Below are 24499 nucleotides of genomic sequence, written 5' to 3'. Positions count from 1 at the left end.
CCAATCATCCATGTCTTTTTTAGTTTCAGAAAGTGTCAAGGAACTGAACCTGCTGTGACTTGGAGAAAACAAACAAGAAAGGCAAAATAATGTTTGTGTGTGTGTGTGTGTGTGTGGCATTTTCTTTATCCATTCATCTACCAATGGACACTTAGGTTGTTTCCATGTCTTGGCTGTCGTGGATAGTGCTGCCATGAACGTGGGATCACAGGTACCCCCTTCACAGAGTGATTTCATTTCCTTTGGATATACACCCAGTAGTGGAATTACTGGATTATATAATTTTTTTTAGGAAACTTCCTATTGTTTCCCATCATGTCTATACCAATTTACATCCCCACCAACAGTGTACGGGGTTCCATTTTCTCTACACAGCCTTGCCAACACTTGTTATCTTTTGACTTTTTGACCATAGCCACACTAACAACTAAATCATGCAGGCCAAATTTCACAATTCTCACTCAGGGTGGGCACCAAGAGATTAAAGGTGGTACAAATACCCCATGGAATACTTTGCAGCCATAGAAAGGAATGAGATCATGTCCTTTGCAGGGACATGGATGGAGCTGGAAGCCATTATCTTCCGCAAACTAATGCAGGAACGGGAAACCAAACACTGCATGTTCTCACTTATAAGTGGGAGTTGAATAATGAGAACTCATGGACACAGGGAGAGGAAGAAAGCATGTGAACGCATGGGTAAGGGGAGGGAGAGCATCAGGAAAAATAGCTAATGCACGCTGGGCTTAATACCTAGGTGACGAATGAAATGAAATCACCTTAATACCTAGGTGATGGGTTGGCAGGTGCAGCATACCACCATGGCACACATTTACCTACGTGGCAAACTTGTACATTCTGCACACGTACCTTGGAACTTAAAATTAAATGAAATAAAATAGAAGAACATTATGTCTGCTATAGTTACTGATGTGATAAAAATCTTTCCTTATATTGTAATTTTAAACAGTGGATTGAATTATTTTATTTCCTGGTATTATTTCATAATGCATATTGTTTTTCCTATATAGAATTATTCTTTATTTTACACAATAAAGACTCTAATATGGCCAATGCAGTGTTAGTTTTGTTCAATTATTAGAATTGTATCACACAATATTTTTTATAGTAAATATGATTTGAAATTATTTCTAAGTTAATTAAATGGGCCAGTAATATATTCTTTAAAATAATAAATTTTGTCACTGTGTTAGTCCGTTTTCATGCTGCAGATGAAGACATACCCAAGACTGGGCAATTTACAAAAGAAAGAGTTTAATTGGACTTACAGTTCCACGTGGCTGGGGGAGCCTCATAATCATGGCAGAAAGCAAGGAGAAGCAAGTCCCACCTTACATGGATGGCAGCAGGCAAAGAGAATGAGGAAGACGCAAAAGCGGAAACCCCTGATAAAACCATCAGATTTCATAAGACTTATTCACTACCACAAGAACAGTATGGGGAAACTGCCCCCATGATTCAATTATCTCCCACCATGTCCCTCCCACAACACATGGGAATTATGGGAGTAAAATTCAAGATGAGATTTGGGTGGAGACACAGCAAAACCCTATCAGTCACCATCTCTGTTCATTTATGTGTATTTACTTTAAATGTCTAAAACATAGACAAGTACCCTATAAGAGTTTATGAGAGTTCATAGATCCCATGACAAAAGTTAATGAGGGTGGATATCACATTCAGTTGAAGAATCATACTACACATTACAAAATTGAATTATGAGATTGAAAACCATAAATAAATAGTTCAACAATTCAGATGGAAAGGAATGTCTCTTACTAATCATACGCTAATGGAACCATTGTTCCTCAGTGTCCTGACCTGGTCTTGTTCTTCCTTCTCTCTCCCTGATGGTCTCAGCACCTCCTTTGCCCCAGCTGTCAGCTCAATGCCATTGACTCCTAATCTAAATTTTCAAACAAAAACTCCTTCTCAAGATTCATGCCTGCTTGTTCAGTAGTACGTCAATATCTTCATCTTGATGTCTCAGAAGCATCTCAAATCCCAAACCAAACATAGCAAGTTTCCCCTTAATCTAAGCTTCTTCAATTCTCTGTTCTTAGTAGTGATAGCAAAACATTTTGGTTGCAAGAAGCTTCGAATAATAAAAGTGTTCCTAGTTGTGCATTTCTTTTTGTGTCCAGCTGCTGAGAGTGTGCTGCTATGTATTGTCTACTCCAATTCTCAACATGTCTTCTGTGTGGTTTCTCTTTTTCCAAACACAGTACTATCACCTTTTTAATTACAACTCTTTCAATTGTGTCCTAACTGGTCGTTCTTCTTTTTTTTTTTTTAATCTTTCTGCACTGTGATATATCTTACCCACCTCAACCAGATTAATGTTTCTAAAACATTGCTGCGAGCATTTCCCTCTGCTCCACCACCTTTAGGATTCAGTAGGATGTGCTAACTCTCCAAGGCCTGGTCCTCTCTGTGCAGATGCAGACCTTCGCTTACTGGGAGTATCCTTTGTGTCAGCCATAAGGGCTCTTACATGTGAGCAACTGCACCTGACCCACCTCTGTCCCCACACCCTGTCCAAGCCCCATTCTCACTCTGATCATCTTATAATGGCAAAACTACACTCAATTGTTTCTGCTTTCGGAAACCGTTTCAGGCTCTAGACCCTTTTGAGATTCAACTCAGCTTTTCTTGGACATTCTTTTTTGGCTCCTGAAGACTTCTCAGCCTACCCTATGCCCAGAATTAGATAAATGTCCACTTCTCTGCTCCTAAAACACATACTGCATATTTCTCTGATGGTATTGTGTTGATGTTCGCGTTTCTCTTCTTTGTCTCCCTGCTGTTCTCCTGCACCAGGTGTCATGGCTGCTGTTTCGGACCCTCTGCTGCCCCTCGCCCAGGACATTTGCTGCTTCCTGCCGTGTGTTGTCATCATTTGTCTGTGGGTTCTCTCACAGACCCCAACACCTTGCTGGCATTGCTGGCAGTGACCATCCTATTATTACTTGATCTCATTAACAGCAGATGCACAAGTATTACCTGAATAAATTTTTTAAAAACATCATAGGACTCACAAAACTAAAGAGATTTTTTGAGTTGAAACTTATTCTGATGACAAAGGTCCAATTGAGCTATGAACTACAACACAATACACTATGGTACACTGTAATAGTTCTCATTTCTAATTTGAAATATTGGACTCATGTCGTTATAGAAAGTGGGAGCAATTTTTTTTTTTTTTTGAGACAGATTCTTGTTTCCCATCTGTTGCTCAGGCTGGAGTGCAGTGGCGTGATCTCGGCTCATGGCAACCTCTGCCTCCCGGGTTCAAGCAATTCTCCTGCCTCAGACTCCCGAGTACCTGGTACTACAGGTACCCACCACTACACCTGGCTAATTTTTGTATTTTTGGTAGAGACAGGGTTTCACTATGTTAGCCAGGCTGGTCTCAAACTCCTGACCTCAGCTGATTTACCCGCCTCAGCCTCCCAAAGTGCTGGGATTATAGGCGTGAGCCACCATGCCCGGCCAGTGGGCGCAATTGAATGAAAAAATGTATTTAGGAAAAGGTGTTTAAGACACACATGTATAGCCATTTGACATCTATGTAAGTGGGAGGAGTTGCACTGACCAGATTCCTTTCAAGAAAGGACATGTTACCACCAATTGTGTCATCTGGAAGTTATTGGCCACCTCCGAGATTGTCTCAGCTGCAGAGGCCCACTTCACCCAAGGACAGGCTCTTTTTGGAGTGTCCTCAATCCAGTGATTGATTGAGGAGCAATTCTGCCCAAACTCAGGACAACCCTGAAGGACTGTTCTTGCTCCAGAGCTCATTGTCATTGGCCTGCATCCCAGCTCACTCTTTCTTCTCCCAGTCCTTCTTCCTGTCCTTCCCGCCTCAGGTATTGATCACAAGGCACTCCTTGATAAACACCCTGCACACTAGCATCCATCTCAGAGTTGGCTTCCTGAAAAACCCAACCACAACAGTTTGCTTCATCTACAGCAAAAATGCATGCACCATTATTAACAAAACCAGGTCTGTGTGTGACACTGCCTCCATATACTTCAACCATCCATTCACGTTACTTTAACTCATCTGGGACTGGGACTAGAAGAGAATTAGTGCTGAGTTCTCTTTCAAATATAACCCTCTATACATGATGAACAGTATCTTGTTATTTTCCCTCAGAACAAGGAAAAGATAGAAGAAGAATAAAAAAAGAAGCAAGGGAGAAAGTTTAAAAGGTTAATTTTAAAATTGTTGCTCACTAACTTAAAAAAAATGCTGTGTTTGTTTTGTTGTTTTTGCTCATTCGGTTGGCCCAAGTTTAGCTAGTGTTCTGAGCAAAAATTCAGTTTTCATCTCTAATAATTGGAATATATCAGGGATAAGAGTAGTTAACTTTTCTACAACGATTTTAAACAAAGTAGTTCTTCTACAGGATGCTTATTTTAGACTGCTAGATTGTGAAAAGAGGTAAAGAGTCATAAATATAACAACGGAGTAAGGGGGCTGGGCGCAGTGGCTCATGCCTGTAATCCCAGCAGTTTGGGAGACTGAGGTGGGCGGATCACCTGAGGTCAGGAGTTCGAGGCCAGCCTGGCCAACATAGTGAAACCTCATCTCTGCTAAAAATACAAAAATTAGCTGGGCATGGTGGCTCACCCCTGTAATCCCAGTTACTTGGGAGGCTGAGGTGGGAGAGTTGCTTGAACCCAGGAAGCAGAGGTTGCAGTGAGCTGATAGCATGTCATTACACTCCAGCCTGGGCAACAAGAGTGAAACTCTGTCTCGAAAAAAAAAAAAAAAAAAAAAAAAAGAAAAGGAAAGAGAGAGAGAGAGAAAAGGAAATAAAAGGAAGGCAAATAGGCAAATAACTTTTTTCCCAAAAATTGTTTAAAATTATCAAGTAAGTCCATGGGAGGAAAAAAAATAATTGAAATGTTTTAGGAACAAGAAAAAGACATCCCAAGGCATAAAGTAGAATTATAATAAAAAGAAACACGAAAGATGCAAGTTGGATACAATAAAGGGAAAAAATAAACTACTTGAAATTTGGGGGTGTGAAAGAGTAAAACAAGCTCTGAGAAGCATGGCAGTGTCTCCTTCCAATGCACTTTCAAGAAAAATGGATGCCCTGCAATATTGTCAACCAGATGCCTGAAGGGGAATGTGGTGGAAAGAACTGGATAATTTCTTGGGGTCATTTTAGTCTTCAATCATATGAAACGTCTCTTTAAAGTTATTTTTATGGAGTGTATTGTAAAACCATAATCATATTATGTTGAAATAGTTTCTTTAAAAGATTAAAATGACCAAGAACTTAAAAACTCATGACAATTTCTATGTGTAAACAATTAGAGTCACCATGGTCTGAGGAGGATGACAGGTTATGTTTCTCCTGGTTGACAGCAATAATACCTTCCTACAGAAGACTGTAATGAAACTGAGTTACTTTTCTGCATCTTTAATATGAAAAGAAAAGCCATCTGAATCACCATGGCATCAAGAAAATGAAACATATCTCATGTTTTACTTATTTAGTTAGATAAAAGTGTCATCTACATGAGGTACAACTATTTTATTTTTGTTTATATGGACTTTTGATGGAAGCAAAGCCATGTTACCCAACCAGAGGTGACGACAACCAGGCTTAATAACAGAGGTAAACAAGATTCATAAAATCACTGGTATTCATTTTAAAACTTAGCTTATTTTTCCAATTAGCTTCTTTACAAGGATTGTTAGTAATAGCAGATTATTTGCTTGAGAAGTATTTTTCATGACTTTGGCTTAGAAAAGGTCATAGCTCTTCAGAAGCTTGGTTATTAATAATAACTGACTTGAAGAGGCTTTTTTTAAGTAAAGTGCTGAAATATGTTACAGTGAGACAAGGGTATAAAAAAGTAGTCAATATATTTCACAGAACTAAGACTGCCTCTGACAGCACCATCAAGGTATCTTGGTAGATGGAGAGGAGAAGAAAACATGGGTAATTTAATAAATATTGGGATAACTGACTCGATATCGATAGAAAATAAACTGGACCCCACCTTTACTATACCTGTGAAGCTCAGTGTGGGTTGAAGGTCTAAATGCAAACAGTAAAAATATAGACATAGAACAAATACAGAAAAAAATAGGAACGCATCTTCATGAGCTCATAAATTTCTTAAACAAGGTCCAAATGAAGACAAAGGCAAAGTTAAGAGACAAAAGACAGCCTTGGAAAAGATATTCACAACCATTTCTAAGTAATAAGAGATTCATATTTATACTAAAGAACTACAGCAAAGCAGGAAGAAGTAGCATGAGTGACAGCAAATGGACAAAGCAAATGCATAGATGAAATCTGCAGATATCTCCTGAGAGTATAAAAAGACGTTCAAGCACAGTAGTAATGAAAAGAAAACAAATTAAAACAAAGAGCTCCTTTACATCAATCAGCTTTGTCACAAATAGAAACACAGGTACCAGGATGCGGGGAACCGGGACCACTAATGCATAGCGGTGGTAAAGTCAACTGGTATAGGAATTTTGGAGAGTAGCTATGCAATTATTAGTGAAGTTAAATTCTATGACCTAACAATTCTACTGCTGGCCCTCTAGTAATATTAATACTACACATGGACACATTTATAAGATACCCATGGTAGTATTTGTACAGAGTCAAAGGGCTGGGGGCAGGGGGCAACCTAAGCATTCACTTTTGTGCCGTTATTGTATATATTTACATGCATATCTAAATAAGGATGCTATAAAATGAATTTAAAATAAATATATTAAGTACACATAAGTCTGTGCCTATGAGACAGGGACAAACAATACCAGAATTGGTGGATGGTTGAAATAAAGGGGGGACAAGTTAAAACAAAACAAAATAAGGATCTTGCATGGACAGATGATAATGCTGTGGTGTCAGCCAAAAGTTGACATAACAAAAACAAAATCCACCACTGGGATTTTTGTTCATGAGTCCAAAACCATGGCTCAACAGTGGGACATGGGTTGCAACTAGGAGGTCTCGTCTTCAGGACAGAGGTGGCACTCTTATTCCCCTCTTTTATTCATTAGAAAATGCCAGAGGGCTATGTTTCATTGAGATAAAATAGACACATCAGTGTGTCCTTCGAAGGAAAGGAGCTGCTGAACTCCGTTGCATACAAAGTATTTAAACAAATGGGGTTGCTAGAGATGGTTAGCCAGAAAGACAAGGCCTATTCTTTTGCACGTTTGGGAGCTTTATGTGGAGAAACCGGGAATTATTTAGTGTTGCTCTAGAGGGAATATTTGAACCACAAAGAAGAGCTAGAGAAGGTATATTTGTATGTATCTCTATTCGTATGTATGTAGGACAGAGGAAGAACTGACAATCACAGCCATATAGAAACAGAAAGGGCTGCACGTTTAGTGAACCACTGCACAGACCGTGCAGGAAGAGTCTAGAAAAACGTGGGGTACAGTCCAGGGGCATGTTGAATATCACATGGGAGGCTGGTCTAGATGAACTTCAAATTGATTTATAGCCCTAACATTTTAAGAGTCTATAATTGTATCATGTATTTATATATCTGTAAGAACATATATATGTACTTATATATAATATACATATTATATTTGTGTTTTATATTTATATATCTTTATATTTAAAATATAATGCATATAAATATGTTATATATGTGTATGAAGCACACAATTTTATTGAATTTATATATTTAAACAATTTACATGTGTTTTGAGTCAATGTATATAAAAGATCCTACTGCATGGTTCTGAATAATTGAGAGTTGTTATTTCTGACTTAAAATGTCATTATGACGGCATTATTTTTAGCACTACCAAAGAGTTTTTCCCTGTGTATTTGCAGATTAATTATGAATTAGGCAGCAAAAGTGTTAGTCATTTGCTTGGCATTCTTTTGCCTTTCTTATCTCTACATAATTCTCTCCTCTAAGTTTCCCATGTGTAGCAAGTTCAACAAGTATTATAAAATATAACTTATCTTGCAATTTTAACTAAATAAAAGAATTGTATTCTTATATGTTGATTTTGTATACTGCAACTTTACTGAATTGGTTTATTACTTCTAATCCTTTTTGGTGGTGTCTTAGGCTCTTTTATACATATGGTCATGTCATTTGCAAACAAGTTAATTTCTTCCTTTCCAATTTGAATTATCTGAATGCCTTGTACTTCTTTCTCTTGCCTAATTGCTTTGGCTGAGACTTCCAGTGCCATGTTGAATGGAAGTGGCAAGAGTATGCATCTTTTTTTTGTTGTTGTTCAGAATCTGAAAGGAAAAGCTTCCAACTTCTCTCCATTGAGTACAATGTTAGCTGTAGGTTTGTCATGTATGGCCTCTATTATGTTGAGGAACATTCCTTCTGTATCTAAATTGTTGAGAATATTTATCATGAAAGGAGTTAAATTTTGTCAAGTATTTTTCTACACCTATTGAAATAATCATATGATAAAGCTACAAGGCAAAAATCAGTAGTATCTGTATAGACTAATAGCGAACTATCTGAAAAAAAATTAAAGAAAACAATCTCATTTACAATAGCTACAAAAACTAAAATACTTAGGAATAAATTAACCAAGGAGGTGAAAGATCTCTACAGTGAAAAGTATAAAACATTGGTGAAAGAAGTTGAGAAAGACAGAAATAAATGGAAATACAACTGTGTTCATGGATTAAAAGAATTCATACTGTTAAAATGCCCATCTTACCTGAAGTGATCTACAGAGTCAATGTACTTTCTACCAAAATACCAACGACATTTTTCACAGAAATAGAAAAAAAATCCTAAAATTCACATAGAAGCAAAAAAGAGCCAGAATAGCCAAAGCAATCTTGAGGAAAAAGAACAAAGCTAGAGGCATCGCACCACATGACTTCAAAATATACTACTGAGCTGTAACAACCAAACAGCATTGTACTTCCATAAAATCATAGACCAATGGACCAGAATGGTAAATCCACACATTTACAGCAAACTGATTTTTAACAAAGGAGCCAAGAACACACAATGGGATCTTTTCAGTAAATGGTGTTGGGAAAACTAGATATCCACAAGCAGAAAAATGGAATTAGATCATTATCTCTAATTTGTGGTGTCTCTAATGCCATATACACAATTAAACTCAAACTGGATTAAAGACTTAAATGGAAGGGCCGAAACTATGGCACTACTAGGAGAAAACATAGGGGAAAAATATCCTAACATAACTCTGGGCAATGACTTTTGGTTATTACCTCACAAGCACAGACAACAAATGCAAAAATAGAACAATAGGATTACATCAAACTAAAAAAACTTCTGCATGGCAAAGGAATCAATCACCAGAGTGAATGAAGTGACAACCTATACACAGAAGGAGAGAATATATTTGCAAACCATACATCTGATAAAAGGTTACTATCCAAAATATATAAAGGATTCAAACAATGCAATAACAAGAAAACAACCTGATTTGAAAATAGGCAAATTCAATGAAGCTATTAAAAAATGGGCAATGAACCTGAATAAACATTTCTCAACAAATGGCTAACAGGTATATAAAAAATGCTCAACGTCACTAGTTATCAGGGAAATGCAAACTAAAACCAAAATGAGGTATCATCTCACACATGTTAGAATGGCTATTATAAAAAACATGAAAAAAACAAGCATCGGTGAGCATGTGGAGAAAAGAGAAGCTTTGTACTGTATTGATAGGAATGCAAGTTATTATACTCACTATACAAAATAGTATGGAGGTTCCTCAAAACATTAAAAATAGAACCACCATATTTTCTAGCAATCCCATTACTGGGTATGCATGAAAAAGATATGAAATCAGTATGTTGAAGAGATATCTACACTTCCATGTTCATTGTGGTATTGTTTACAATAGCCAAGATACGGATTCAAGTGGCTAAATGGTCACCAGCAGATGAATGGATTAAAAAACATATGGTATACATAAACAATGGTTGCCAAAAAAAGGGACAAGTTAAAATAAAACAACTGTAATCCCTGCACTTTGGGAGGCCAAGGCGGGCAGATCACGAGGTCAAGAGATTGAGACCATCTTGGTCAATATGGTGAAACCTCGTCTCCACTAAAAATACAAAAATTAGCTGGGCATAGTGGTGCATGCCTGTAGTCCCAGCTACCTGGGAGGCTGAGGCAAGAGAATCACTTGAACCCAGGAGGCAGAGGATGCAGTGAGCCGAGATCGCACCACTGCACTCCAGCCTAGCAACAGAGTGAGACTCCGTCTCAAAATAAATAAATAATAAAAATAAAAAATAAAATGAAATAAGGACCTTCAGCCTTAAGACTATTCAACCTTAAGAAAGAGTGAACTATAGTCCTTTGTGACAATATGGATGAACCTGGAGAACATTAAGTGAAATAAGCCAGGCACATAAAGGCAAATACCACAACATCTAACTCATATATGCAATCTAAAAAGGTTGATCTTATAGAAGTAGAAAGGAGAATGGTGGTTCCCAAGGGCTGGAGTTACTGGGGAGATGTGTGTCAAAGGACACAAAATTTCAAGAGGAAAAGTCCAAGAGATCTATTGTACAACATGGTGACTGTAGCTAATAATTTATCGTATTCTTGAAAAATGCTGACAGTGAATGTAAAGTGTTCTCACCACAAACATGATAACTGTGTGAGACAACCCATATGTTATTTGATCAGATTTAGTCATTCCACAATGGATATATATTTCAAAACATTATACTATACACAGGAAATACATATCATTTAAAAAGTAAATACATATTATTTTATTTACAATGCAAAAAATCATGTATATACATTTAAAATCAATATGTAATGTAATATATGCAATATATAAAATATATTTATGCATATATTTATATATAATAAATATCAAAATATATTTATATTTATTATATGCATATATTTATATATAATAAATTATATATATTTATCATATGCATATATTTATATATAATAAATATATATTATACATATATATATATATAGCATTCTTTGATACTGAAACCAATCTTACACATAGTCTTTTTTTCCCTCTAATTAGGGTAAAGTAATTTGAGATATTGCTTATAAAACACTTAATAAAATGCCATATTTTAAAGAAAGGTGTCTGCTTCGATTTCTAGAATAGAGGGATTTTAAGTCATTCTACCACCAGGACAAACCTGTCTGAAGGAAACCATAGAAGCTGAGTTCTGCGCTCAATTTTGATATCCTACCTCTCTTCTGCAGACACTTGAGAGCATAAACCCCCAGGGTAGCTGAGTCAATGCATCCATTTAAGTACATTGAAACATGAGTGCTTTCTTGCATCATTTAAAAAGGCAGGACAGTGAAAGTTCCCACTTCATTAGCTTTCTTTTCTCACATTAGGTTATTAAATTAAAAAGAGAGTATAAATTCTCATTTTAAATAATAAATTAACATAAAAGGATTATACATTTAATACATTACCATTCTATTTTTCCCCAGGTCTATATTTCTCCTATATTATTCATAATAGAAGCTCTGCAATTCCCAAGTCGTTGTTGAAAAATAAATATGAAAATATGTGGATGACTGCAGTGTATGGCCACACACAAAAGACCCCAGCAAACTGGAGCTTAAGCTAACCATCGCTCCACCTTTATGAGGAACTAAAATGGAAAAATAACCTCAAAATGCTGTCCTTTCCATAAACAATATCGCAAGTAACTCCAGTATCTAGAGAGATAGTAGGAGAAAGTGGAAGAAAGTGACAGATTAAGAATGAAAGACCTTTCCTTGCCAACAGAGTTGGGTTTGGAATTCAGTGGAAGTTAATAGTGCCAAGGTTGGAACAGCTAATGAGCAAATGTCTGAAAGCGGGAGTGGGGAAACTGCCAAGGCTGTTTCTGTGCACAAAGCTGTCCCTCCACCTAGGTGAGATGACATTTGTTCTCAGCCTTTGAAGAATGATGTCATTAGAAGGCGGCATCCCCGGCGGCTCACCTCGAGTGGAAGGCGAGCAGACACACTCACAGCATTATTTTTAACTCAGCATTCATTTCCCCACTTGCACCAACAGCAATACAGCAAGACATTACGGTGACAGACGAGACGCAGCATAGGACAAAAAGCTGCATGGAAGCAGGATTTTTAACGTCAAAATGTGCAGAACAGTGTCCCTGTTGGGCTACGGTACACAAAGTACCACCAATACAAGAGCTGGAAACCCTGGCAGTGACATCTATCCCTTCAGTTTGAAGGAGAACATGGTAAAAAAAAAAAAAAAAAAAAAAAATTTGTGGTACATTAAAATGAGAAATTGCCACAAACATAGAAATGGAATGAAATATGTAAACGCGAATGTTTCTGTTGTTCTCTGCATTCCTAGCATGGCCATTTCATCTCACTATTGGCAAACATTAACTTTTAAAAATCCTCATAAAATACGACTCTGAAAGCTTGGTGCTTCTTAGACATTTATTTACTGTAATTTTAACTATCTTTCTCTACGAATTTTAGTCTGCTTTCCTGTCTATTTTTTTAAATCCCTGTGATCTGAAGCCAGAATAGTGATCCACAGGCACTTTAGACCAACCCCGCCATCCAATGGCTTTCACCAAGCCACTCAGGTGCCACATCACTCCTCTCAGCCTCTCCATCTCCCAAGCAAGAGCTTCTGGAGTCATTTCTCGTTCTGACCTGCCCTCTTTCACCAAATCCATTCTCTCCTTTTCCTCTCTCCAATTTAACAAATTCTATCTCTCTTAAATTAGGCCCTCAATATCTTTTGCCCTACATTTTAACATGTTGTCTGTCTTTTATTATTATTATTATTATTATTATACTTTAAGTATTAGTGTACATGTGCACAACGTGCAGGTTTGTTACATATGTATACATTCCTGGGTTCTTTGTATTCATTTCTCCCCACTCCTACCCTGGCTTCCCGCTGCAATACGAATTATTCTTCTGAGAGTCACCACAGGTTGTGTTGGAATCAAAACATCTGCATTTGAGTCTTGAATGTATTACTGGATGACTGTACGCAGCCTCATCTCTCTTCTATTCTTTCCCTGATTATGCTTTATCTACATTACAGAGTCACTGTAGTAATTAAGGTGACACAGATGAAAGTGTTTTGTAAACTATAAAGTTTTATATAAATATAAATAGAAGGTGACATTTTTATCCAGCAGCCAATTAACTTTCCTGGCAGTGTTGATCCCCAGCAATTAGAACACTCAATTAAGCACCGTTCAAGTTCAATGTGGCACCTAAAATGGGAAAGACAAAGCTTGAAAATGTATTAAATATAAAACTGCTTGTTAAGTTGAAATGAAGTGAAAGAAGGGACTTGGACTTTCACTTCCGCCTATATGTTTGAAGGCAGCAAACTTGCACTTCTGGATAGTTTCATATATTTCAGAACTGCTTAAGCTTCAACCACCATCAATAATAAGCATATTATTTATATCAATCTTTGAAATTAAAAAAAATTGCAGGCATATGCTCTAAAATAAGCAAAGGGTTATGACTATTGCCAGAGAAAGACATGATGAAAAAATAGTAGTTTCCAAATATCATCTAAACACATATGCACACACTTTCTGCTATATCCAGTATTTAAAATGAATCTCCTGGAGACAAGATAACAATAACTTGGTTTCACTGTTAGCAGCATTATTGCTGGGATCAAGTGGGCCACTTCCACTTCCCAAGGAAGCCAATTTTTAAGGCTTCAGGTTTGCTCTTCCAAAATTAGCTGGGTGAAATATTCACTGTGTGGTCTCTCAGGAAAGGTAGTGGAGCTGCATTTATATGAACAAAATAAGAAAGTCTCTTTCAATCCTAATCCACAGGGAAAGCCAAAATTCTAAGTCTTTTCCTAAAATTTAGCTGAGTTCTTATCTCCCTCCGCTAATACTCGGTAACTGAACATAGTAAAGGTTGTTAATTTTTAAAAAGCCTTGATAAACTACAATCCTGACCATTGGAGTATAATTTAATTTATATATTAATATTTCGTTTAAAAACATTTTATTGATCGATCAATTGATTGATTGAGACGGAGTCTTGCCCTGTCACCCAGGATGGAGTGCAGTGGTGCTATCTTGGCTCACTGCAACCTCCACCTCTTGGGTTCAAGCCATCCTCCCTCCTCAGCCACCTGAGTAGCTAGGATTACAGGTGTGTACCACCATGCCTGGCTAATTTTTGTATTTTTAGTAGAGACCAGGTTTTGCCATGTTGGCCAGGCTGATCTCAAACTCCTGGCCTCAAGTGATCCTCCTGCCTCGGTCTCCCAAAGTGCTGAGATTAAAACGTTTTAAAATGTAAATTTAAATGTTCAGAAGTCATTTTATTTAAGACCCTTCTAAGTTCTGAGTAAAGGCTAAGATTGTGAATGGTGTAAAACTGTTACTGTGTTTTGGAAGTAGTTCACCACAGTCTTGCACTACTGGCCTCAAGCCATTCTCCTGTCTGAGTCTCCGGAGTAGCCGGAACTACAGCTGCATACCACATCACACACCTAAGGCCTCCCAAGTAGCTGGGATTACAGCAGTGAGCCTCTGCACCTGGCTGCTTCAGCTAAGGTAATTTGGGTTCTTGCACCTTGCAACCAATGGGGTCATAGTCAATCATGGATCTGTGCCAATCTGGGAAATCTAAAAATAAACCTACATGTCAAACAGTCCTTGTTTGAATTTTTGTCAGACTTTATTTTCAGATATTTGGTGAAAGGTTCTAATGTGAGCCTGACTGGGGGCTGGGGAAGCCGGTCCATATGAAGTTAAAATCTGCAGTGTGGTGCAGCAAGTCCCCTGAGGGTCCTGTTCAGGGCTTGGTGTTGAACATCATCTACTCACTGATGTCACCAGATCTGCAGCCTGGATTCCTGAACTCTACTCTCCCATATCTAATTTCCTACTGACAGCATCCACTTCTTTGTTTAGTGTGTATTTCAACCTCAACACATGGATAACTAGACTCCCAATCGCCTTCCTCAAACTGCTCCACTGCATCTTCTGCTGACTTAGTAGAAAGCAATGCCATTCTTCCCGATACTCAGGCCAGAAGCCTGACCTGATCCTTGATGTCTATATTTTCCTCACACCTGTATCCAACCACTAGGAAAACCGATTGAATAGACCTTAGAAATAGATCCGGAGTCTGTCTTCTACCCACCACCTCCTCTGCTCTCCCCCGGTCCAAGCCACCACCATCTCTCACCTGGATTCACTTTCCAACAGGTCATTCTATTTGCCCCCTTTCCCCGAATAGACCGTTCTCAGCACAGGACTCAGATGCATCCTTCTTCTTTTTTAGAGATGGGGTCTCACTGTGTTGCCCAGGCTGGAGTTCAGTGTCTATTCACAGGTGCAAATATAGTGCACCACAACCTCAAACTACTAGACTTGAAGTATTCTCCTGTCTCAGCCTCTGGAGTAGCTTGGACTACAGGCTTGCCCCACCAAGCCTGGCTAAAAGTATCCTTTTAAAACCTTAGTCTGGCCATGTGACTTTTCTGTTTAAAGTCATCCAATAAAGCCCCCATCTCACTCAGCAGAAAACCCCATGTCCTGAAAACCGAAGACCTAATCTAGTAAGTCCCCCATGAAAAAGTTCTGCTCCTTCTGACTCAGGGCCTCTTAGTGTTTTCTTGTTTACTTGGCTCCCGCCACACCAGCCTCTCTGTTAATTGCTCAAGCTTGCCAGGCAAACTCTAGACATTGTGGTTCTATCTCTTCCCTTTACCTAGGATGTCCCTCCCCTAGGTATCCATGAGCTGTCCTGAACCCCTTCACATCTTTGCTCAAAATCTCACTTTTTCAAGGCAGCTTTTCCTGACTATTCTGATAAGTTTTGCAAGCCCCAAATCCCAACAACTGCCATTTCTCTCCAGGCAATAAAATACCACATAAAATAATATTTTCCTTCTTTTGTTTGCAAGTACTTGCAAAGGAGCTGACAAGTTTTATACTATATGATAAGTATTTAGAAGAAAAGAAGCTCCTGAAGAAAAAATTATTCAATAGAATTATTTCCTAAAATCATAAATATGTTGTTTATAAGAGACAATAAATTATTCTTTTGGCCATAGGCTAGTTTGAATTGGTTTCTGTCACTTCAAAAGGATTAAGATGAATACATTGATTTATACTGATCTGGCAAATTTAAAGAATAAATGTTAATGATTCAAAGGCCTTTTGTTTAAATTTATGTCTCCTAAAATTTACATTAAAGTATTATACCTATTTATCCAATGGTCATACTTCTGGAAATTTTTCTTGAAAGAAATAATCTTAAAATCAGACAAAGTCCAATGAATAAGGAAGTTCATTTGATGCCTCATTTGTAATGGTCAAACATTAGAAATAAACTAAATTTTTAGCACTGTATTAGATGTTTTCAAAATGTAGCTCACAGACCTGTAGGGATCCCTGAGACAATTTTAGGTGATTTGTAAGAAGAAAATCGTTTTCATGACAATTCCCTTTCTCATGGTGCTGACATTTGCACTGTTGGAGCAAAAGCCACGGTGGGTGAGACTGCTGGGCGTTACCATGAATCCCAGCAGTGACACTAACAGGATGACTCTTCATTGTACTGTTTACCAATGCATACTCTGAGTTAGTTTTTTAAAAATGCCAGGTTCATTTACAGACACTTGATGAAGCAAGAAAAATAAGTTTTATTACATCTTTACCCTAAAGCTCACGTTATTTTTAATGTTCTACGTCCTGTGTAATAAAATGGGAAGAAGGCACAGTGTTTTCTCTACCTCCTGAGCAGCACGGCTGTCTTCAAGCAGAGTATGTCTGTGGTTGCTTGAGTTGCAAATTCGATCAGCTGCTTTTTTTTCATGGAATTCCATTTCTTTCTTAAAAGAATGGCTACCTAAAAACGATGGTTATGCAGTCTTCTCTATGTGTCAAACAATTTCTTACAGAGAAATGAGCCCAACACTCCTACGATTACAATTGATGGTGTTTATTATAAATAATAAAATTGAATCTTTCAAGAAAGAATAGAATTTTAGAAAACTTGCATCCATCAGCATGAACTTGACAGTTTACTTGAAGACTTTCTGATGAGATCATGGTAATGTTAGTAGTTGTGATATTTTGATATTGTATAACAAATTGTATCAACATTTGGAAGATCTGCGTTAACACAGTGAGCCAATCATTTCCAAATGATCAACTTTTTATGTTACAAAATCATGTGTGGGTAAAACATTCCTTCCAAGGGTATGATAGACCAATGAATTTTAAGATGGCAGAGTACAGAAAATGTGTTGATATGGCATCTGACTATTGCAATGAACCATTAAGATACTGTCATCTTTTAATTCTTTGCATAGTATGGAGTACCATTAGGTGTTTTCTGGTTTATTCACTTGTTTTATTTGTTTATTGTTTGTCTCTCCTGACTGAGAAGAGAGTCAATGAGGGAGAGGACCTTGCAGACCTTTTTCATTATTGTATTCCTCAGTGTCTAGAGTAGTGCCTGGCATGAAGCAGATGTTCTGTAAATGACGATTAAAGAAATAAACACAACCACAAAATGAACCTTTATGCAGCTATTACCAGCCTGGTTTACCAAGAATATCTAGCGATTTGAGGAAATTCTCAAGATACATGGTTATTAAAAACCGATTTATAATTATGTGCAGGCATATCTAATATGCAATGCACAATACTTATTCTATAATATATAATGTAATGCAATATATATGCCCCATAATAATAATATACACATATTATTATTTCTATGTGTGTGTGTCTGTAGGTGTTCTCAAAAAAGTAAAACTCACAGGGTTGGTGGGAAAAGAAGGTTGGGGAAGACCACAGGAAACCTATGCAACTTTGTAAAAAGGGCAACTAAAAGCCAATTATCGGTTCCTGGAGAGAGAACTTGGACAGCTCAGACAGGCAGCTCAATGTGGCTAGAAGCAACACCCACAGGTTTTGGAAATAGTTTTATAACATATTAGTTCTATTCCTAGGACCTACCTCAGGTAGATTCCTTACATAATTAAAACAATTTTATTTCATATTCAGCTCAGGAAACTGACTTGTAGAACAGAAGAAATGAGTCTTTCTGAGGGTCTGCCACTACAGAGCTGTGTATCCTTGGATGAGTCTGATCACCTTATTGTTTTTTTCTGGTAAGGAGATTGTAGTCAATTCAAATTGCAGGATCTCTAAAGATCATCCTGACAGGTAGATTCCATGACAGTCCATGTCATGATGTAAAGAATAATTTAATGAAGAAAACGTTCTGTGGCATCATTTAAACATGTAATTTCGATGTTGTTGTTTTGACCTGCTCATCTACAGAAGATAAGATGTTTGTTTGAAATCCTCATCCAATACAGAAAATCCCTTCCAGTTAAGTTCTAAGAGACCTTGCTTTTAGGAGGTTTTAGGAAAAGAAAGCTAACTATTTAAAAATTATCTGAGAGATGACTAGATAACTAAGCTAATGATGTGATCCTTTTTTTCTGCTGTAATGTTAACAATACATGCCCTCTGGAAAACCAAGCCAAAATTCCACCTGGAGAGAAAATTAGATCAACTAAAGTTCCAGTGAAGATTCAGTCAGTAGTAAAGAGGACATCTCATGTTCCCTGTCATTCTTCAGCCTGTACAATTATCCTGCTCTAAATAAGCAGATCTTAGATTACCCGACTTCGAATCATTGGTCTGGGAAATAGTCGGGCTATGGGATGAGTTGTGTGGGAACCAGGAGAACAGGGCTTACCTTTCACGGTCACGTGGACGCTCTGGCTGGTGGAGAGTTGTGGTTGAACCAACACGTTGCACGTGTACTCCCCCTCATCCACTTCCTTTTGCACATCTGAAAGTTTAAGAGTTCCATTGTTCTCAAATGCCACTTGGCGGTGGTTGAAAGGAAGCAGGTTAGAGTTCTTGTACCATTTAATGGAGTAATACGGATAGCCAATCACACGACAGTGAATGTATGTGTCCCGTCCTGCTATTGCTGTGATGTTTTTCATTGGTCGAATGCTTGCAGGCCCTGGAGAGACACAAAGAAAGTCTTGAAAATAATTTAAGGGTACATCTCATATGGGGAAATGGGTACACTTTTCCTTGAGTTAAAAATATAGATTATATTCATGTAAGCACATCTTTTTAGGTTAAACAAATATTTTTGCATGTGGCATTTTCTACGACGAAGGTTTTTCTTTTCTTAAATTCAAATGAATAAGTGTTAAATACTTTATCTGCTACTTCCATGAAAATGTTTTGAATTAAAAATAATAAGATAAAAGGCAATTTAATTAATAGAAAGTAACTAGTCTACACTGGACAATCATGCACTTTTGGTGAAAACACTGGCAGCAACTGATCGATTGTTTAACTCTCTCTGTAAAATCTAGGACGATGATGGAGGTTACACCACGTTGCAGCATGAATGTAAGTTTAATACCATGTACATGAAGGTTTACCATGAATGTGGAAGAATCGAAGAGAAGGAGAAGGGAAAGGGCATGCAGAGCATAAACCAGGAAAGGAAACATCAGGTGAACAGATCTAGAGTAAAAAAGAACAAGCTGACTACAGAAACCAAAATGTCATTTCCAACATTAACCCAGTCAGTGCCATTCCTGAGTAGGAAGGAGAGGGTAGGAAATGGGAAGCAACAGTTAATCCGCTCTGGCATTCCAAGACCCAGCTCGGTGCATGCAGAAATCTTCTTCTCCACTACAATGAGTTATGTGTGTTTTTTTGAGGAGCTGATTTGACAAGCACCTCTTACGTTTATTCGAGCCTGGTACAGGACGACTCCCGCCGAGTTGTTGGCAGTGCAGCGGTAGACTCCCCCGTCCCGGACCTGGGAGCTGGAGATGTTCAGGTAGCTGACCACGTTCCCCTCCGACGTGATCATCTGGCTGATGCGGTGACTGCCACCCTTGAGAATCGGGTCGTCGTCCAGGGTCCACGTGATCGTGGGCAAAGGTGTTCCCTTCACGTTGCACATAAGGGAAACCGGCTCTGCTGGACTCACCACCTTTTCACTAAAGGCAGAAATAATTTTGGGAGTTCCATCTGCAGGAAAACAAATTATGGAAGAAAGTGGCACATACAAATAATTAAACAACTTCCAAGTACATGTCTTTAATGTCTAGGAGGTAGATGTCATAGTGGTTAAACATTACCAGAAAGGTCTGGTTTTATTGATAAAGCAAAACGTTCATCAGAACAAGAGTTCACTATTTTCAAAATAGGTAAGCACAGTATTAGCAAGCTTTCGTCAACTGTTTCTCTATTTCCTGATTGACTTAAGAGGAATGGTAATACAACTCAGATGTTCAGATTAAACAATGACAGCTCCTAAGTCCTTAATTTAAAACTGGTGTTTCCTCACACAAAGTTATAAAGAGGGAAAATCCACACCCACTCACCCCCACAAACAGTCACTTTATCTGTTAGGTTGGTGCAAAAGTGATTGCAAAAAGTAATGGCAAAAACAGCAATTACTTTTGCACCAACCTATAATTCCTCAAGTTATTTGGGGTTTTCTCACTAGGGAATTGTTTACAGGAATAAAGGAAACTACTGAGAGATTGATAACCTCATCTTCATCATTTTCTCATAAGAAATCCTCTTTTAATAACTTTAATTACAAATGGTAATTGCATGCAAACTTCCATGAAGTCTCTGAGAATGGGTAGAAGCTAAATAAAGTTTGTATTAAATGCCGTGTATTAAAAAACCTCTAAAGATATCTTAAGTAGGGTACTTAAGCCTGTTTTAAATCTCTCTAAAAGTATCTTAAGTAGGCTGGCCATATAATTTAACATCCAACCTGGGACACTTTTGAGGCTGAAACAGAAATAACTAATAATTATGCCAAGGGAACAGGCATGACCCAGAACTATCACAGGCAAACTAGGATCTTAGTCTTAGAGAAGTCTCCATAGAAATTTTCAGTATGTTTACACAGATCAAATTTTCATATTCCATTATTTTCCTATCATCCACATGTTTTTTTCTCTTATTATATAGTAATAGTTACAAATGCATGTTTCTTTTATATGTTTTTCCATTTATAAAAAGAAATACATGCATATTAAAGGAAATGTATGAAAATCAGAAGATAAGTTACCAATAGGTCAGCCAGCCTCAGGCATACAAATCAACACCGTGACACATTTTTTCTAGGCATAAGTGGGTCATTTTGACATAATTGCAATCACATATCACAGGATTTCTGAGTCTGGTAAGAGACCTTGCTGGAGGGGACATTTTTGGTTTTTTAAAAGAATTTTTGTGTTCAATTAAAGGGTTGCCCCATAATGAAAGAATGAGTAAATTTTTTTTAGTTTTTAATTTTTATTATAAAAGTAATATATCTCCATTGTTGAATATCTTTTTTGTTGAAAATTGGAAAGTATTATAAACAAAAAGAAAGGAGGCAAGCAAAATTTAGGATAGCTTGCAATTCCATCAGGGAAAGGTGACAGTTAATGGTTAATAGTACCAGACACCCTTAAGGAAAGTGTCACTCATTCCCCCAGAACCTTGGGGCCTAGTTCTTGGCCAGGGAGGCCAGTTATGTAGGGTCTTCATGGTGGTGGGGCTGTGCTGCAGCTCTTCCCTCCACCCCCTACTCCTTCCCAAATTCCTGAATCTCGTTTCTTCATCCCCGCTCATGTTTCAGGTGGCTGGAGAAGTCCCTGGAGTTTGTTTCCTCCAAGATATGCTCAGAAGTAGCAAATTGCAGTGTCCTTGGGTTGTAAGCATTTTGTCTCTTACTATCAGAGATGAAAAAGACAACTTTAAAATATTAAAATGAAAAATTGATGCTTTTGTCTTTAACGCACTGCAGACGTTGCCTCATCACATCCTGTGTTTAATTTTACAGCTAAGTCAGATGTCATCATGATTGCTATTCACTGTGCATGATCAGTCATTAATGCTTAGGAGTACTGGAGTTATTTCACGTGTCCTTTATAATTCCATGGTTTTTGTAAAATGTGTTTAGCTGTAGATTTCTTTTCACTCGTTTTTACATTAAGCTCTGAAAACTCAACTGTTTAGAAAAGTATTCTTCACTTATACTTCTCTTTTTGTAGGTAAATTTTACATACAGTGAAATATACAGATCTTAAGTGTACAGCTTAGTTTTGCTAAATATATACACACCAGAGTAACCACCAAAACGATCAAGATATAAAACATTTCCATTACCAAAATTCCTTAAGGGCTCCTTTCAATAAATCCACATCCAACATAGATCACTGCTCTGATTCCTCTTAGGATGTGCTGGTTAAGCCTGTGCTTGAGCTTAAAAGAAACATAATAATAGAGTATGCACGCTTTATATGTGCAAATATTTCATCCTAATGAGAGTACACTTAGAATTAGAAGATGTAACTTTGGAACAGTACTATTATCTAACGCACTGTCCACAGCAAAATTCTGTCAATTGACCACTAATATCCCTTGTCACTGTTTTTTTCCACTGCAGTCCGTATCACCCATTATTTATGTTTCATGTCATTTCAGCCTCTTTTCATCTGGAACATTCTTCAGCCTCTTTTGTGTTTCTTGACTTTTATATTTTTGAAGAGTAATTTTGTAGTCAGTTGCTGAAATTGGGTTTGTCTCATATTTCCTCAGGACTAAATGCAGGTTGTATATTTTTCCCAGAAATACCATGGAAGGCACGTGTTTTATGTGCCTATTGGCCATCCATGTTTCCTTTAGTGGGCGTCTGCTCAAATCTTTGGCCATTGTTATATTAGACTGTTTGCCTTTTTGTTTTTGATTTGTTGTGGAATACAACAAATTTAAATCTTTATGTATTTGAAATACAAGGAAATACATATATATAGTATCTATGTCAGGTATCTTATAACGATCTATTTGTCAGATATCCTATAGAGATTATATCTGTCAACATATATATAACACATATATTTGTGTGTGTATAAAATATTTTATCCCAGTCTGTGGTTGCCTTTTTCTTTCTTAATAATATATTTGTGTTGACATTCAATGCTTTCTGTGTCCTAAGAAATCATTACCTATTCGCAAATCATGAAGAATTATTCTGTTTTCTTTTGGAGACTGTGTTGCTTTGTACTTTATATTCAATTCTTTTTTTTTTTTTTTTTTTTTTTTGAGATGGAGTCTCGCTCTGTCGCCCAGGCTGGAGTGCAGTGGCGCAGTCTCAGCTCACCGCAAGCTCAGCCTCCCAGGTTCACGCCATTCTCCTGCCTCAGCCTCTCTGAGTAGCTGGGACTACAGGCGCCCGCCACCACGCCCGGCTAACTTTTTGTATTTTTAGTAGAGACGGGGTTTCACTGTGGTCTCTATCTCCTGACCCCGTGATCTGCCCGCCTCGGCCTCCCAAAGTGCTGGGATTACAAGCGTGAGCCACCGCGCCTGGCCAGATTTTTAATGTTCTTCCAATCTTGCATTTACAAGATAAGCACCAACTGATTTATACACACACACACACCATCTATATGTATATCGATGTGTATATGTTTTAAATTATGTCTACTAAAAGATTGCAGTACTTTATGTGAAACGTAAGAATCTTGCAACAAATAATTCTGCCCTTTGTGTTATTACATCTATTTATTATATTAACTCTATAATAAAGTTTTATTTTAATTTAATTAAATTTTATTTTATTTTTAGAGATGGAGTCTCAGTCTGTCGCCCAGGCTGGAGGGCAGTAGCAGGATCTCGGCTCACTTCAACCTCCACCTCCTGGGTTCAAGCTATTCTCCTGCCTCTGCCTGTAGTTGGGATTACAGGCACGTGCCACCACATCTGGCTAGTTTTTGTACTTTTAGCAAAGACAGGATTTTGCCATATTGGCCAGGCTGGTCTCAAACTCCTGACCTTGACTGAGCTGCCTGTCTCGGCTTCTTAGAATGCTGGGATTACAGGCGTGAGTCACAGCACATGGCCAAGTGTGGTAATTTTATAATGTTATAATCATCAATTGTTTAAAGAAATTAAAAAAGAAAACACAATTTTGCTAAATATTTACTAATATATTTACCATTTCTCATGGTGTTTGTTCTTGTAGATATGTTTCCATTTTATGTTCCATTTCTGTTCCGTGTTATCTGTATTCTGTAGATATAAGTGTCCATTCTCTATACCTGGCATAACTTCATTTATCATTTATTGATGTGCAGGGCTGACATCATATTCTTTCACCTTTTTATTACTGAAAATATCTTTATTTTGCCTTAATTTTTAAAGCCTGTCGTTGTTGGGTTTTTTGCTACAGAAGTCTACGTTGGCAGGGTTTGTGTCTTGTATTCATCTTTGTTTTTTGTTTTCTTTTCAACATTTTAAAGATGTTGCTCCATTGTCTCCTGTCCTCCAAAATATCCGATGAACCATCTACCATTTGTTATCGATGTCCTCTTTATGTAATATTTTTCCTCCCTCAGATTTTTAAGTTTTTCTCTTTATCTTTGGTTTTCAGCAGCTTAACTCTGATGTACTGACAGAATTTT

General features: G+C 37.5%; 1 protein-coding gene across 1 annotated transcript in view; it reads right to left on the bottom strand.

Annotated features, from left to right (window-relative positions):
* DSCAM (DS cell adhesion molecule) overlaps window positions 1-24499 on the bottom strand; it is a gene marked incomplete at its 5' end in the record, with an annotated part of 789264 nt that overhangs the window by 280654 nt on the left and 484111 nt on the right. The window contains 2 exons of the mRNA XM_058427845.1: window positions 18748-19023; window positions 19761-20057. Of these exons, the coding sequence (XP_058283828.1) occupies window positions 18748-19023; window positions 19761-20057 (573 nt within the window). The remainder of the gene's footprint in view (window positions 1-18747; window positions 19024-19760; window positions 20058-24499) is intronic.

The sequence above is a fragment of the Hylobates moloch genome, unplaced genomic scaffold (genome assembly GCF_009828535.3).
Source record: "Hylobates moloch isolate HMO894 unplaced genomic scaffold, HMol_V3 SCAFFOLD_14, whole genome shotgun sequence".
NCBI lineage: Eukaryota > Metazoa > Chordata > Mammalia > Primates > Hylobatidae > Hylobates > Hylobates moloch.
The sequence above is the reverse complement of the archived record's forward strand: the minus strand, read 5'-3'. Positions and strand labels throughout refer to the sequence as shown.